Below are 16,984 nucleotides of genomic sequence, written 5' to 3'. Positions count from 1 at the left end.
GCTGCCGAGAGGGAGGAAGCTCAAGAAACAAGATGGATAAAGAACAAAGTTTGCTATTTCCTCACTCTTCCTTAAAAAAGAAAATTCAACTCATCATAAATCGGTGGGTTTACAGAAGTTGTGCGAGAAGCTCGTGACCGAGATCACCAGGGACTGTGCAGCGTGACAGCCGCTGAAGTTGGGCTGGTGACTCCGGTCACTGATCCCAGCTGCCCCGGGTGGGAACAGAGGTGCTTCGCTGCTCCCTGGTTGAGTTTCTTGGTCACCATTCCCCAAAAATCATCAGCAAGAGAAGAGGTACTTCTGGGCAAAAAGATGACATGACACCGATCACAACACAGAGCGCTAACTCTAGGACAAAGTTTGACTTTACAGGAGAAAGCCAGAGCTTTTCTTCAAACAAAAGACACTGCACAGTAACGTACAACTCGGCTTTAATAAGTCAAATTCAGTTCTAGAAACTCCGCTAGGCAGAAATGCCACTTCTTAAAAAAAGCAAGGTGTGTTTTTATTTCACATGCACACAAAATAAAATATCCTACACTGAAAACCACCATGATCCATTTCCCTTGCAGCCTTTACCTGTGCTTTGTTTCCACACACACAAACTCACACAACCTCACGTCCAACAGGCAGCCAGAGAAAGGCGTAGGTGCAGGCAGAGAGGAAGTGAGGGCAGCTGTAGCAATCAAGTTCCAGAAAAACTACAAAGGGCAGAAGCAGAATGAAGTTTTCCAAGCTGCAAACAGCACAAGTCCGCAGCAAGAACTGCAGCGAGCTGAGCTTTCACATTTATTTGCTTTAAGAACGCAGTTGATGCCATCCGTCGGGAACGGCCAGCTCCTGGGAGGGAAGTCTTTCAAACACCAAACTCCCACAAAATCAGTTTAAATCCGCACTCGTTTGTGGCAGGCACAAGTACAAAGCAACACCGAGCCACAAATTCCCTGGTTTCAAAGCCCAGAGACCACGCAGCTGCCAAACACGGGGCGAGGAAGGTTCAGAGCCGTGTGCGGAGGAGGAGGAAGGTCTAATTCACATGGACCCTTTGCACGTCCCCAGCAGCACCACACTTACTGAGGCCTGTCTTCATTAAGACCGCGGTGTTTTGGTATCAGTTTGCTGTAGGTGGCCTCAGCTGCCAGCAAACAAAAATCTGTACAACAGAGAAAGCACGTTTCAAAGGTTTCAATTCCTTTGCCTCCTACTAGTGCAGATTACAGAGGTGGAAGCATTATCTCTGTGTTCCTCACGGAGAATTATCCCTTTTGATCAAGCCCTGCTTTGAAACAAGCCAGTGACACGCTGCCGCTGAACAAAAGTGGAATAAATTAATTGCACAGAACTAATTAGTTTACCCTGAAAGGACCCGACACAGTGCTAAGCTTCAAAACAGCTGCAAAAGTCAACTCTAAATCTTTGGGATCTTCAGACTCCAAAGCGTGAAGCTTGAGAGTCCAGTTTCCCTACCAAAAGGTAGTTCTTTGGAACCAAAGAGGAAGGCAGGCCCAGCAGCACCCTGACTTTGGGAAGGGACCTGTGTGCTTGCACATGAGCAACACCCCAAGCGGGTTTTGTGGACAGGCCAGCAGTGCAGCCCAGCTGCACGTGAAAAAGCACGAAAGGGACCCAGAGCTTTCAAACACCTCCCACCGAGGTCACTCGCAATCCCTCTGCTTCCATTTGAAAGTTCCTCATCCCTTCTAGAAATCCATCTGCACAACCATCCGCCCACAGAAAACATCAGCCGCGTCCTCAGGGCTTGCTCTTGGCTTTGGCTGCACCTCGCGTCGAGGGGGACAGCAGAGGCAGCGGGTCCTGGGCAGCCGTGGAGTTGGTACTGCAATCCACGTAGTGGTACGTTTCCAAAGTGCTCTGCGTCACGTGGCCGATGTACAAGAGCTTCACCGACGTCCTGGGAGGGGGGAGAGCAGTTTAGTGGGGACAGGACCTGCGACAGCAATCCCTCTATCAAAAATGAAAAAACCCAGCAGGTTTTACACTCATCACATTAAACTCCTCTTCCCCCCTCAAAAGCTGCAGAGACTCTCAGATTTTTGCTCAAGATCGCTCACTGCAGTGGGCAGGGATATGCAGAGCTGGCGAGCGCAGCCTCTGGAGCACACCACCCCTCACGTGAGAGCTCAGCGTGGAGCAATCTGGTGTCTTCTCCTCTCTATCTTACATTTCACCCAACTGTGTCAACTGGCCTGGATTAAAAGCTGACACAGTGAACCAGGCTGGGCTGCTTGCCAAGGGGGATTTTCTTCATGTACCCTAGATTTGCTGTGGCAGCAATTCCCTTTTGAGTCAGAAGCTGAGCAAGGAACCACCTACCTCATGAAGATCACTATGTTATGTACCTTCACCTTGGGAAACGTGCAAAAGAAACTGGAAGAGACCAAAACAAAGATGCAGGTCAGTACGGGCTACGCAGGGTTGCGGAGGCACCTGTATTTCTCGGTATCTTCTGATGATATTTTCCCTTTGGTACTAACTCAACTCGAGACACAGTCCAAAAACTACGTCACAACATCCTGACAAAGTGACCTTTCAAGTCATTTCTAGCAAACAGTTACTTTCCAGGAAGTTAACAGAAAACAAGTCATTTCCAGAACAAATTCTAATTAAAGCAGCTTAAACCCGCCCTCTTCCCCAGCTACCTACAAAGAGTAGTAAATCCTTACTACACATAGGAGAAGGATCCACCCAGCTCCGCCTTCACAGTGAAATTCACCTGTAAAAGATAAAAGAAAAGTAAACTCACATGCAGCTTGAGTACTTGCTTACAGAATCACAGAATCGTATAGGTTGGAAAAGACCTTTAAGACCATCGAGTCCAACCGTAAACCTAACGCTGCCAAGCCCACCACTACACCATGTCCCTAAGCACCTCATCCAAACGGCTTTTAAATCCCTCCAGGGATGGGGACTCAACCCCTTCCCTGGGCAGCCTGTTCCAATGCTTGATAACCCTTTCAGTGAAGTAAAATTTCCTAATATCCAGTCTAAACCTCCCCTGGCGCAACTTGAGGCCATTTCCTCTCGTCCTATCGCTTGTTACCTGGGAGAAGAGACCGACCCCCACCTCTCTACAACCTCCTAATCCACCCCTTTCAGAGTCTTTCTTACTTGCTGTTGCCTTTCAGCTGGTGTGCATAGAGCACAGCCTACTCTAGCCATGAGACTACTTTGCCAAGCAAAGCTTTAAGGTATAGATAGACTGTCATCAAGTTAACTCGCAGTAGTGCACAGGTTTCATACTCGATTTGGTGATATTTATATTGTAAAGTGCAATGAAAGACAAATACCAGTTTGTCACTCAGCGGCTGGATGCTGGAGACGTTGGTGATCTGCTGGGTTCCCACCACGGTGTTCATGTACTGCACCTGACTAGTCAGGCTGGTCACCGTCACCGAGTAGAAGTTGGAGTTCCTGATCCGTAAGGTGGCCTGGATGGAGAAAGGGGGGAGTTGTGAGCAGCAGTGACCTTCCTGGCAGCTCAGCACAGAATGTATTCCCTCAGGAACACAGATGCACGAAAACTTTACCGTGATGGCAAGAACGACAACGGAGTTCTTCTTGTCGAACCAAACCTGAACCACTTTAATACCGTCGTCATCCACCAGGACAGAGTGGGGGAACAGGAAGAAAACCACCAGCCCCGATATCAGCAGGCAGAGCAGCACCGACAGCAGGACATACAGCTTTCTGGAAGAGGCAGGGAAGGGGTCACCTCCTCTGCCCTAACACAGCATCTGCAGCTGCGAGAGGCCTTGCATCTGAAACCCAACCTAGCCAGCAAACAAGATGTATTTGTTCTTCCTTGGAAGAGACACAAAAGTGATGCTCTAACGTTTTCGATATCTGAAATGGCTCAAAACTGTCGCCCTTTAAACAGTTTATTTTTTGGTAATGAGTAAGCAAAGAATCATTTTTGCCCCCATAGCGTTTTCACAATCTAGTAGCTGTTGGTAAGGCAGTTGCTTTCTAAAAGCTTCAGTAAAGGGCGCAGGGATGAAGCGTGTGAGTAGGATCATTGTTTCTACATTCACCCTCCAGCGGGATTTCACAGGAAGTATTTAAAGTTACACTTTAAATCGCATTTGTTGGCACACTTGGATGAAAACAAACCACTAGATGAAGGAGAGGCTGCAGACCGGGTGAAGTGTTTAGTTGTGGCAGTAAACAACAAAAGAGCTCTGTTTGCTCTTTGCAAAGATGTAATTACTCTCTTACTACACACTTACGTTCTCTGTGGACGAAGCCGTTGGTCACTGTAGGGTATCAGAGCCACCAGCTCATTTACCTGCTCTGGAAAGCAAAAGGAACACGTTAACCAATTCCACATGCATGCAAGGTCACTCACGTAAATAAGCAACATTTTCTTTTTGTATTTAAGCCCAAGAGGGGCAGTCACCTGTGGGAATGCAGCCAGTGCCTTGGCAAGAGGGACAGGTGATGCTGTCCTGACCTGTGAATTCAACATATGGAAACTTGGCAATGTCTTCCACACGGTCTCGGCTATTGAGTAAGTCATCATCATCCTCCTCAGCCTTCTTCCTCTGCCTTGAGGTAGCATTATTAACAGAGAGGGAAAGCACAGAACCCATTGCAGCTGCTGTAGAAAAGCCACGTAACCTATGACAGAGACAGCAAGAGCAGTCCTGGTCATTAAACAGGTTTTCAACCTGCTTCTGGCCAACAAGGAAACCCTACGCTGAACTACAGGCATGAAGGGAAGAACAACTTTCCCCCCGAGAGACCCATCCCAAACAGCCCTTAGAGAAACACCCCCTCACAGAGACACCCTCCCAGGGGGGTCCAACACCCACCACAGAGAGCCTCCCCCCGCAGGGATGACTTCCACAACACCCTACAAAAAGAAACACCCCTACTTAGGGACACCTCAAAGGAGGCTCATTTCTACACAGCCCCTCTAAACAGAGATACCCCCCACAGAGCCCAACAACCCCCACAGAGACAGACCTACACCCCTCAGGACCCCCCAAAGGGGAGACACACCCCTCCTCCACAGACAGCCATGACTTCTTAAACACCCCCTCACCCCCAAAAAACGAGACTCGCCGCCCCCAACACCCCCACCCCAAAACACCCCCACACAGAGACCCACAGCCCCTCAGGCACCCCCGCAGAAAGAAACGCTCCCCTCAAACCACCCCAGAGACCTGTCCCCAAAGGCCCCCTCCCCTCAGATCCACCGCCACAGCCTCACCTCCGCCCGCGCAGCCGCCGTCTCTATGACAACGCCGCGAGGCGGCGGTGGGCGGAGCCCAGCCCTCGCCCCACCCCTCAGCCGCCAGCGCAGGCGCACAGCCCGCAGGGCGGGATGAAGAGGGCGGGTTTCCGCAGAGCCCGCCCCCTCGCTTACGCCCCGCCCAGTGCACGCCCGGGCGGGGCGTTTCGTCACCGCGGAACCGCCCCACCCACGAGGGAAATGGGCGGGGCTTTGGGGGCACCGCCTCACCGTGACGAAAAGCCCCGCCCAGGCGTGCCGCTCCCTCAGTGCGCATGCGCCGAATCGCAGTGGGGCCGTGCCCATGACTCCACCCTTTTGGCGAGGCTGAAGGGCGTGATCAGAACTGCGCATGCGCCGCAGCTACGCGGGGGGTCCCGGTGGACGGGGCGGGCTCAACTGGAATGGGCGTCTCTTTGTGCGCATGCGCACTGCAGGTGTGCCCCTCCCTTCCCGCGCATGCGCACTCACGGGGCTGGACGGCGGGGCAGAGCGCGCATGCGTGGTGGTGGGAACGCCTGAGGGGTCGTGGGGCCGGTACGGAGCCCCACCGCCACCAGTATGAGGGCACCGATCCAGTACGGAGCCCCACCGCCACCAGTATGAGGGCCCCCGACCCAGTATGGACCTGCTCCCACCAGTGTGAGGGTACCTTACCCAGTATGGAGCCCCCACATCCCAGTGTGAAGGCCCCCATCCCAGTATGAACCCCCACACACCAGTATGAGGGCATCCATCCCAGTATGGAGGTTTCCCACGGCAGTATGAGAGCTTCTGCGTGCCTGTGCACGCTCGTGTGATGCCGTGCGTGCTTGTGCAAGGCCGTGTGTGCTCGTACAAGCTCACGCAAGGCTGTGTATGCTTGTGCACGCTCATGCAAGGCTGTGCATGCTTGTGCAAGGTCACGTGTGCGTGTGCAAGGCCATGTGTGCTCGTGCAAGCTCACGCAAGGCTGTGTGTGCTTGTGCACGCTCATGTGGGGCTGTGCATGCTTGTGCAAGGTCATGTGCGTGTGTGTACGCTCATGCGAGGCTGTGCATGCTTGTGCAAGGTTGTGTGTGCTTGTGCAAGGCCGTGTATGCTCATGCAAGCTCACGCAAGGCTATGTGTGCTTGTGCACGCTCATGCGAGGCTGCGCATGCTTGTGCAAGGTCGTGTGTGCTTGTGCAAGGCCGTGTATGCTCGTGCAAGCTCACGCAAGGCTGTGTGTGCTTGTGCACGCTCATGCAAGGCTGTGCCTGCTTGTGCAAGGTCACGTGTGCGTGTGCAAGGCCATGTATGCTCGTGCAAGCTCGTGCAAGGCTGCGTGTGCTTGTGCAGGCTCATGCGGGGCTGTGCATGCTTGTGCAAGGTCATGTGCGTGTGTGTACGCTCATGCGAGGCTGTGCATGCTTGTGCAAGGTCGTGTGTGCTTGTGCAAGGCCGTGTATGCTCGTGCAAGCTCGTGCAAGGCTGCGTGTGCTTGTGCACGCTCATGCGGGGCTGTGCATGCTTGTGCAAGGTCATGTGCGTGTGTGTACGCTCATGCGAGGCTGCGCATGCTTGTGCAAGGTCGTGTGTGTGTGCAAGGCCATGTATGCCCGTGCAAGCTCGTGCAAGGCTGTGTGTGCTTGTGCACACTCATGCGGGGCTGTGCATGCTTGTGCAAGGCCGTGTATGCTTGTGCAAGCTCACGCAAGGCTGTGTGTGCTTGTGCACGCTCATGCGGGGCTGTGCATGCTTGTGCAAGGTCATGTGCGTGTGTGTACGCTCATGCGAGGCTGCGCATGCTTGTGCAAGGTCGTGTGTGCTTGTGCAAGGCCGTGTATGCTCATGCAAGCTCACGCAAGGCTATGTGTGCTTGTGCACGCTCATGCGAGGCTGCGCATGCTTGTGCAAGGTCGTGTGTGCTTGTGCAAGGCCGTGTATGCTCGTGCAAGGCCGTGTATGCTCGTGCAAGCTCACGCAAGGCTGTGTCTGCTTGTGCACGCTCATGCGAGCCTGTGCATGCTTGTGCAAGGTCACGTGTGCGTGTGCAAGGCCATGTATGCTCGTGCAAGCTCGTGCAAGGCTGTGTGTGCTTGTGCACGCTCATGCGGGGCTGTGCATGCTTGTGCAAGGTCATGTGCGTGTGTGTACGCTCATGCGAGGCTGTGCATGCTTGTGCAAGGTCGTGTGTGCTTGTGCAAGGCCGTGTATGCTCATGCAAGCTCACGCAAGGCTATGTGTGCTTGTGCACGCTCATGCGGGGCTGTGCATGCTTGTGCAAGGTCGTGTGTGCTTGTGCAAGGCCGTGTATGCTCGTGCAAGGCCGTGTATGCTCGTGCAAGCTCACGCAAGGCTGTGTGTGCTTGTGCACGCTCATGCGGGGCTGTGCATGCTTGTGCAAGGTCATGTGCGTGTGTGTACGCTCATGCGGGGCTGTGCATGCTTGTGCAAGGTCGTGTGTGCTTGTGCAAGGCCGTGTATGCTCGTGCAAGGCCGTGTATGCTCGTGCAAGCTCACGCAAGGCTGTGTGTGCTTGTGCACGCTCATGCAAGGCTGTGCATGCTTGTGCAAGGTCACGTGTGCGTGTGCAAGGCCATGTATGCTCGTGCAAGCTCGTGCAAGGCTGCGTGTGCTTGTGCACGCTCATGCAGGGCGGAATTAGGCATAGCAGGAGTGAAAGGGTTAAAAAGATTGAAGTGCTGAGGGTCCGGGTCATGTCTGAGGGAAGGAGGCTGTGTGTCAGGAGCAGGGGTGGATGGGATTGGAGGGAGATAGGCCAGCGCGTGATTTTTTTGTTGTGAAAAAAGGAGCTGCAAAGTTGCAAAAAGAGAGCCCATCGTATTAGCTGAAGGGACGCATGAAGGACGCGTGGACAAGACATAGAAAGCAATAAGAGTTCTCTCAGTGGCGCATGAACAAACAATTAGAAAGTATATAGGCCATGTAATAGTTCAATAAAGGGTCTTCGATTTACCCTCTATCGGAGTCCGTGCGTCAAGCCGCTACAAATGGCGCCCGAACAGGGGATTTGAAGTCTGCGGGACAGAAACTTGAAGTCTACGGGACAGAATCGCGGGAAAGAGCGACCGGTAGCGGAGCCTGGCTGAACGTATAATCAGCGGTTGGAGAGCTGAAAAGTCTGGACAAAGTAATCACCTAGATCAGGTGAGCAGCCAGGGACAGTGGGGACAACAATGTCTGCAGAAGAAAAATCGGCGGTAACTATGTTTAAGAAGATATTAGAAAAGCGCGGCATTAAGTATGATGAGACGCAACTGCGCACGCTGCTCGCCTGGCTTAAAGGCCGAGGTGTAGCTCCAGAATTGACGGAGATATTTGAAATATGTACATGGGAAACAGCCGGACAGGTTTTATGGGACGCGGCTACTAGGGGGGATTCCAGTGCTACGGGCTTGTTAACGGCATGGCGCTTAGTTACAGACTCATTAAAGCGATTAAAGGCAGATCGCACTGGAACAGCTGCGGCTGCAGCCGCTACTGTAGGAGAAAGACAAAAAGAAGCGGCGGCTGCCACAGCTAACGGACTAGCGCCCGCTGCACCTCCTTCGCCCGATTTTCCACCGCCACCATCACCTAGGAATATGGATTCGTCGTTTGCAGAGGACCCGTACAAGGAGAAAAATAGAGGGGACTTTGAATGTGTTGAAACAGATTATGATCCAAGGAAACATTGGCAGGAGTTGCGGCAACAAGCTGAAAAAAGCGGCGATCAGGATATTGCCGCTCTCATAGCGTGTCCTGCGATTCGAGACGCTCAGGGGCGGGCAGAACGGCAGGGGTTGCCGTTTGGACTAGTGAAAGAACTGCGAAAAAATGTTATGGATTATGGTCTTGGGTCACCGTACGTACAGAGTTTGTTGAATAACATGTTTTTTAATTATGAACTGACCCCGTATGATATTAAACAGATATCCATGTTAATATGTACACCTACGCAAAAGGTAATGTTTGACGCACATGGGCGGACCGCCTGGGAGATGGCCACCATAACGAATTGTGAACGGCCGGATGGCGATCCCTTGCGGGGTGCAGGAATACCGCAGCTGACGGGGGAAGCACCAGTACAGACACCGCGATTACAAGCTAGATTGAACCCTGCTATTCCGCAGCAGTCTCGCCAGTTGGCATACCAAGCTCTGCTGAAAACTCCCGATACAGGGAAGGCTACTCAATCATTTGTCTCTATAAAGCAGGGGATAACAATCATTGATGTCATTTATAGAGAAGCTGAAAGAAGCAATAGAGAAGCAAGTTGAAAATGAAGCAGCAAGGGAAGTGTTGTTAATGAAGCTCGCTGTAGAACATGCAAATGTAGATTGTAAAAGGGTGTTACAGACCTTACGCAATCCCAACTTGGTAGAAATGATGGAGGCCTGTCAAAAGGTTGGGTCATTCGAACATCAGGCTCAAGCCATGGCCTCCGCATTCGAAGCCTTGAGATTTGATAATAGAGCCTGTTTTAGGTGTGGGAAGACAGGACATTTTAAGCGCAATTGCCCAAACGTAAATCAAATTCAAAACTCAGGACCTGGAGTTTGCCCCCGATGTGGGAAGGGGCGTCACTATGCTAACCAGTGCCGCTCCAAGTGGGGTAAAGATGGCAAACCAATTCAGGGAAACTTCCGAACCAGCGCGAGGCGGCGGCGCGCACAGACGCAAGTGCCTCGGCAAGCCATGACAACAGCAATGGCCTGCGAGGCCGAACCGCAGGAAGCGCTGGAATGGATGTCGCCACAGATGCTGAGATAATAATAGAAGACCAGACGGTGCACCGAGTGCCATGGAATGCCAGGGGACCCCCGGGAGGGCGGTTTAAGTGCCTTGTTATGGGGACGTTCTAGTGTGACTTTGAAAGGACTCTTTGTGCTCCCTGGAGTCGTCGATGCAGACTATGAGGGCCAGATACAAGCAATGATATGGACTCCTTCTCCTCCAGTTGTCATTCCAAAAGGCAGCCGGACAGCACAGCTTGTGCCGTTTAGAAGTCAAGTTCCAGGGACAGACTCAGTTAAAAGAGGAAAAGGTGGCTTTGGCTCCACAGGAACGCCCTTGATCTTATGGGCCCAAACAGTACAGTCACAACGGCCTATGTTAACGTGTACTTTAAGCGATGGCCAAGGGACACCTAGAACTATCAAACTACAGGGCATGATAGATACCGGAGCGGACGTTACAGTAATTTCAAAAGCAAAATGGCCCCAAGGATGGCCAATAAAAGAAGTTGCCTCTGCCCTATCTGGTATTGGAGGGACCACCACTTGATATCAAAGCGTATATCTGATACAAGTCATTGGGCCTGAAGGCCAGGTCTCAGCTACTCGCCCTTTTGTTGTTGCCGTGCCGCTGATTCTTTGGGGGCGAGATGTTCTCAGCTCCTGGGGAGTCCCTATCGGTACACAAAATGTTTAATGGGGGTCACTGAAGCGCGGCCTACCATTCCACTACAATGGCTCACCAACGAGCCTGGCTGGGTGGATCAGTGGCCCCTCACAAACAAAAAGATCCGCGCTCTGGATGAACTAGTGCAAGAACAGTTACAACAAGGTCACATTGTTCCAACTACAAGTCCATGGAATACCCCTGTGTTTGTTATAAAGAAAAGAAGCGGTAAATGGCGGTTGTTACATGACTTGAGGCAAATCAATGCAGTGATCGAAAGCACCGGGGCTTTGCAGCCGGGACTCCCTTCTCCTACTATGATTCCTGCAAATTGGCCAATAATAGTGATGGACTTGAAGGATTGCTTTTTTACAATTCCTTTAGCGGCCCAAGTCTGCCCTCGATTTGCTTTTTCGGTTCCCTGAATTAACAACAGCGAACCCATGCAACGATGTCCTTGGACGGTCTTGCCTCAAGGCATGAAAAATAGTCCCACAATATGTCAAATATATGTCGCAAGAGCACTCTCTGGGGTTCGAGAACAATACCCACAAATACTAATATATCATTATATGGATGATACACTCATCGCTGGAGCTTCTGTAGATAATATACAGTTAGTAGTAAAAGACACAGTTCCAGCATTACAGAAATGTGGATTAGAAGTGGCACCTGAGAAGGTGCAAAAGGAACTCCCCTGGCGTTACTTAGGGTGGAAAATCTTGGAACGTGCTGTTGAACCTCAGAGAGTGGCCTTGAAGTGGGAAGTCAGCACTCTAAACGATGTACAAAGAATACTTGGCGCCATGAATTGGGTTCGACCCTTGCTGGGAATCACAAACGATACGCTACAACCTCTCTTTGATCTATTAAGAGGTGATCCCGCACTAGATTCCAAATGTATACTGACTCCTGAAGCGAAGGAGGCCTTGGCTCACATCGAACAAGCAATACAGTCACGACAAGCCCATCGCGTGCATGACGGGTACGGCCTCCAGCTCTGTATCATTAACAGTATTACCCAGCCGTTAGCTCTACTGGGGCAACGGGTAGCAACCAATAATGATCCTTTGCTTTTGATAGAATGGGTGTTTTTGCCATATCAGCCTGTGCAAACTATTACTACCAGAGTGGAAATGTTTGCGATGTTAATCCGTAAAGGGCGGAAACGTGCTGTACAGTTACGAGGTGAAGAAGTGCATACGATTTACATTCCATTGACGAAAGAACATTTGGACTGGAGCTTAGCTAACAGCATACCGTTACAAATACCGTTACAAACTGCTTTGCTAGGCTATGCGGGAACACTTAGCATCCACATGCCAGCTCATAAATTATTTATGGCATTTAAAGACATTGAAATAGTTGCTCGACCCAGATGAAGCCCGGTACCAGTACTTGTACCTGTACCAGCCCTGTACCTGTACCAGCCCTGTACCTGTACTTCGATTTACCCTCTATCGGAGTCCGTGCGTCAAGCCGCTACAGCTGTGCATGCTTGTGCAAGGTCGTGTGTGCTTGTGAAAGGCCATGTATGCTCGTGCAAGGCTGTGTATGCTCGTGCAAGCTCACGAGAGGCCATGCATGCCCGTGTGAGGCCATGCAAAGCTGCGTGTGCTTGTGCCCGGCCATGCACGTTGTGCATGCTCATGCAAGGTCACGCGTGCTTGTGCAAGGCTGCGTGTGCTCATGCAAGCTCGTGCAAGGCCATGCGAGCTCGTGTGAGGCCGTGCGAGGCTGTATGTGCTTGTGCATGTTTCTACGACACCGTGCAAGGCCGTGTGCGCTCCTGCAAGCTTGCACAAGGCCGCGCACGCTCGTGCAAAGCCACGCGTGCTTGTGTGAGACCATGCGTGCTTGTGCAAGCTCACGTGTGCTTGTGCAAGGTGACACAGCAACGTGAGCCGGTACGAGGCTGTGCAAGACCGTGTGTGCTCGTGCAAAACGTGCGAGGCCGCGCGAGCCTGGCACGCTCCGTCCTTTACCGCAGCCTCACCAGATGTCAACTCATTCTGCCCCGGCACTGCCTGGGGGTCTCAGTCTGGGGGTCCTCAGCACCCTGACCCCGGCTCTGCACCCTGGGGACACCCATGCCACGGGGAAAAAAACTACGGAAAAAGCCCAATTCCCCCCGAAACAGCCCCGCGGTATCTCTGCCCTCGTGACGGCAGTGCCGGGTGCTTGATCTTTGCTCCATCTCCTTTATTATCCCCTCCCTAACTCTCCTGACGTTTTTATTTCTTTTTTTTTTCCAGTTTTACAGCTCGAAGGCCCTGGCGCAGCAGCCGGTTCAGCCCAGCATCGCCCTCAGCACCCTGCGACCCAGCCTTGATGCAACACAGCATCTCGAGTCTTTCTAAACCTCTAAATTTTTTGGGGAAAAAAAGTCCAACCAGCTCTTTCATCCCACCACCTCCAGCCCTGACAGCTCCAGGACAGGACCAAGTGAAAACGCCCCATTTGGGTCAACATTTATTTAATGAACTCCCTCCTGTGCAAACACTGGTGGATTTTTTTTTTCTGCCGCAATAAACGTGAGAGCTTATTGGAAAACTGAATTCCTTCCCCTCATAATCAGCCAAACCATCAAAATAAAGTTTACGGCAAAATTAAATATTTCCCCCGGCCTCGCGTGCTCCAGAGGCAGACGCCTCCCGCACACCGCGGCCGTCAGAGCTGTTCTCCCGTGCGTCCCCGATGGAAACTTTATGGATCATTTATTCTCTCCTTCCCAGGAGCAAAATGCCAGGGAGAGGGAGGCTTCCCGGCTCGCCTTTCCCCCCGCACTAATCGCCACCTCCTAATTGCCTACTGGCGGGCTGTGCATCTCCCGTCGCCCCCGAGCTGGTTGTTGCATGCCCGAGGAAGGTGCTGGGTGCAGGACTGAGCCATGGGGATGGACTTCGGCACGGATGGACGCTGCAAATGGCATGTTGAGAGGGGATGGGGAGGGGGAACCCCGCACCGAGCCCCCCAGGGATGGGCTGCGGGGCGAGCTCAACCCTATATTAGACAACAGAGAACCTGTCTTTTGGGGGAAGAAGCTGCCCCAAAAGACAACGGTGCAAAACCCCGCAGCAGCCTCCCCTCAGCCCCTCTTGCCATGTTGTGTCCTGGGCTTAATCCCTTTTCTTCCCATTTTAAACCCGTTCTCCCCCAAAAGCCAGCAGGTGTGGGTGGAAAGAGCGGGACAAGCTGCACCCCACTCGGCGCATCGCCACACCGGCGGGATTTTGCAACCAGTTCCTGAGAAACCTTCGTTCACTGGGGGATGGAGCAAGCCTGTGAGTCACCCCCGGGAGAGCCGGCTCCGTCCCCACGCCCAGGGGGAGCGGGACAGGGCATCACCGCTCCTGGGGGAGCTCCTGCCGCGGTGGAGCCCCTTTGGTGAAGCCGGCGGCTGCGGAGCAGTTTCCAACCCAGTTGTGTTTGTGCTTTTTTCCCTTGTCCGTGTGTCTGTCAGGGTTATCTGGGGAGGTGACATGACTTGGCTGTGCCCATGGCCGAGGAGGGCTTTGATTCCTTCCACTCAACATCCCACCCCAGCTGTTGAACCATCATCATCCTCCCCCAGCCCCACCAATCCCCAGCCGAGCCCCGCCGAGCCAAGGGACCCCTTTTCCCAGGCTGGAGGAGCGTGAAGACGCCGGCTCACGGTGGCAGCTCTTGGTCGCTGTTCCCACCCCATTCCTCCTGCAAGAATTAAATCCTCCTGCATCTCTGTGCGTCCCCTGGCTCTCGCATGGGAGGGGTTTTCACAGAATCACAGAATCGTATAGGTTGGAAAAGACCTTTAAGATCATCGAGTCCAACCGTAAACCTAACGCTGCCAAGCCCACCACTACACCATGTCCCTAAGCACCTCATCCAAACGGCTTTTAAATACCTCCAGGGATGGGGACTCAACCGCTTCCCTGGGCAGCCTGTTCCAATGCTTGATAACCCTTTCAGTGAAATAAAATTTCCTAATATCCAGTCTAAACCTTTTGCATCCTGTGTGTGCGGTTTCTTGCCGGCACCACGCAAGTCACGGGGATGCAATGATGAGTGGAGCAGGAAAGCAAGAGCTGTGCCAGGGTCTGGCCCTGGATTCCCTTATGTGAGGCAGGTTGAGGGGGGAAAGCAGCAGGAGAGCTGCTGGAAAACAGCTATAACCACCGCAGGTAGTGATAGAGGGAGCAAATTAAACCGCTCATCAGCTGCAAGCCTTCCCCATAGGTTGGGGCACAAACTCAGCCGTGGCTGCGGGAAAAGGTGGGTTTGGCGGGAGAACAGTTTTTTATGGGGTTGAAGAGCACGTCGTGCCGGTCCAGGCAAGGCGAGGTCAGTGGGCATCCACTGCACGAAGGCCTGGGACATATTTTAACATTTAAAGGGCTGCAGTGGTGGAAATCAGCAGCGGTTGGGAGAGGTACGTGCAGCCATGCCCATGCAAAAAACACTCCAGCCCCATCCACAGCTCACTCCCCACCCTCCTGAAAAAGTTCTGTGCCACTAAATTGTCTCTAATGAACTCTCATTTCTTCCCAGACGTTGTTTTCTCTTGTTGGCCTCATTAAATCAATTTGAAAACTTAGCGAAACGCTTTCCCCACGCAAATTAGAGCTGTTGAACTCGGTGATTGCAGTTGAGGGGCGGTGATTGCCGTCTGCCTCGCTCGTGTGCGTTGGGGGCTCATTTTCTCCGGGGATTTTAGGTTTACGGGATACTTAATAAACCCTGGGAGCATCACGCAGGGGCTTTCTCAAAGCATTTCTTGCTGTTTTATTCAATGTTGCTGATGGCCACACCCCGGAGGGGTTTTTGAGGATGGAAAAGGAAAAACTGCCAAATATCACGAGTTTTTCAGATGGGGGTGTAACGTGTCCGGGCGATGGAGCAGCTTCGGGTTGGGGCTGCGTCACCAGCCGAACCGGCTCAGCCCAAATTCCCAGGCTCCAAGATTAACTCATGTCACCGGTAATGGGATTTCGGGTGGTCAAGGTCAGTACTTGTGACCTGCCTGGTTGCGTTGTTCCAAATACCACCAGGTCCCGCAGGAGCAGCCAAACCCAGGTGTCCTGTGGGCCCCCAGACCTGCGAGGGCTTCATACAGGCTTGGTTCATGCTTGGGACATGAAGCCCCGGGCTCTGCGGCATGCCAAGGGCGGCTGCGGGGCCGACGGGAGCAGCCTGCAGGCTGCAAACAGCCACGACTCTGCCGGGAACCTGCCCACTCTTGGTTGTACACGTCTCCAGCACTTGGAGCTGCGCCGAGGCCCTCGCAGATGCTGCTGTCTCTAGTCTGGAGGTAAAGGATGAACCAGCTCTCCCTCTGCCCTTAATCTGATCTAAGCATCAGAAAAATAGAGAACTCTCTCAAGGCTGTAATCAGATAGAGGTTTTGCAGTGTGCGGTGGCAGGTCTCTTGGGTGTCCTCTCAAAAACGGGGGAGGAGGGAGATAAACCCAGCAAATACTGCAGCTGCAGAAGCCAGACAGAGTTGTTTTGCCAGGTCATGAATGCGGCAAGCGTTCCAAGTACATGGTGGCTTGTTACTTAGAAATCCAGAAGGGAAGCAGCTTCTGAACCACTGCCAGCTCCGGGGATGGAGCTCTGCAACCTCTGGACTTCCAGGAGACACCAGAGCAAAGGTGAAATGCGGTGGGGACACCCAAACGTGCTCAGGACCCGATGCTACAGGGAGACAGTTTGCCCAGGAGTGCTGGGGGGGGCACTATTGTACTGGTGGTGTTTGCCCTGTCCCTGTAAGGGACTGACCACGGGCCAGGAGGAAATGGGTAAGCTGCCTGAACCCCCTGGGCTTTCTGTAGGGGTTATGTCCCCAAAAGTGCCAGGCAGCGGCACCCCAAAAGCCCCCAGCAGGATCCCTGAAGCCCCTGGCAGAGCACAGGGCTCCCCACAAGCCAGGGGAGCGGGGCAGCACGGGCAGGGGCTGGGCCGAAGGCGGGGACCGGGCTAGGCAGGGGCGTTGCGGCCCTTGGGGTCCCCAAGCCGGGCAGCCTGGGGAGCCCCCCGCGGTGCAGGCAGCCACGTGCAATCTCCCGCCAGCCCTCGCCACGCCCCTAGTGGGCGGGGATTCGCGCAGCACGAACCTTATACGGTGCTGGTAGGCGGTGCCGGCGCGGGCTCGCCCCCGCGGGAGCGGTGCCGAGGCGGTGCCGTGCTGGCATTGGCGGGAGCGGGGAGAGGCGTGGCTCGGAGGGGGCGTGGCCCCGGCGAGGGGCGTGGCGCGGAGCCGGCCGGTTCCCATCAAAAGGCGGCTCCGGGGCGGTGGGGGGAGAGGGGCGGCGGTGCCGGGAGCGCAGGTACGGGGGCCCGGGCTGGGGACGCCGGGGACCCGCGGGGACGCCGCTTCTG

At 53.5% G+C, this 16,984-nt stretch overlaps 2 protein-coding genes across 6 annotated transcripts in view; one reads left to right on the top strand and one right to left on the bottom strand.

The window, feature by feature from the left end:
• Positions 1 to 433: 433 nt before the first annotated feature.
• On the bottom strand, positions 434 to 5,323 carry TMEM106C (transmembrane protein 106C). 3 transcript variants are annotated; one of them, XM_072847510.1, is made up of 8 exons: positions 5,237 to 5,323; positions 4,421 to 4,641; positions 4,251 to 4,314; positions 3,552 to 3,711; positions 3,312 to 3,452; positions 2,688 to 2,737; positions 2,338 to 2,391; positions 434 to 1,915 (listed from the first exon to the last, which is right to left on the bottom strand). In XM_072847510.1, the coding sequence occupies exons 2-8, from the start codon at positions 4,611 to 4,613 to the stop codon at positions 1,756 to 1,758; spliced, it is 822 nt and encodes a 273-aa protein (XP_072703611.1). In that variant the 5' UTR covers positions 4,614 to 4,641; positions 5,237 to 5,323; the 3' UTR covers positions 434 to 1,755. The 3 variants fall into 3 exon arrangements, with proteins under 3 accessions (XP_072703611.1, XP_072703613.1, XP_072703612.1); XM_072847512.1 differs by having other exon boundaries at positions 4,475 to 4,641; XM_072847511.1 differs by lacking the exon at positions 5,237 to 5,323 and adding an exon at positions 5,190 to 5,223.
• Positions 5,324 to 16,890: 11,567 nt separating this feature from the next.
• Positions 16,891 to 16,984, top strand: part of VDR (vitamin D receptor) — a 40,025-nt gene continuing 39,931 nt past the window's right edge. For 2 of the 3 annotated variants that reach the window (XM_072847489.1, XM_072847483.1), the window contains exon 1: positions 16,891 to 16,932. The gene's annotated coding sequence lies outside the window, so the exon portion shown is untranslated. The remainder of the gene's footprint in view (positions 16,933 to 16,984) is intronic. The other variant, XM_072847486.1, reaches the window with a different exon arrangement.

The sequence above is a fragment of the Ciconia boyciana genome, chromosome 27 (assembly GCF_034638445.1).
Source record: "Ciconia boyciana chromosome 27, ASM3463844v1, whole genome shotgun sequence".
Taxonomy (NCBI): domain Eukaryota; kingdom Metazoa; phylum Chordata; class Aves; order Ciconiiformes; family Ciconiidae; genus Ciconia; species Ciconia boyciana.
This window is presented reverse-complemented; position numbering and strand designations above follow the sequence as displayed.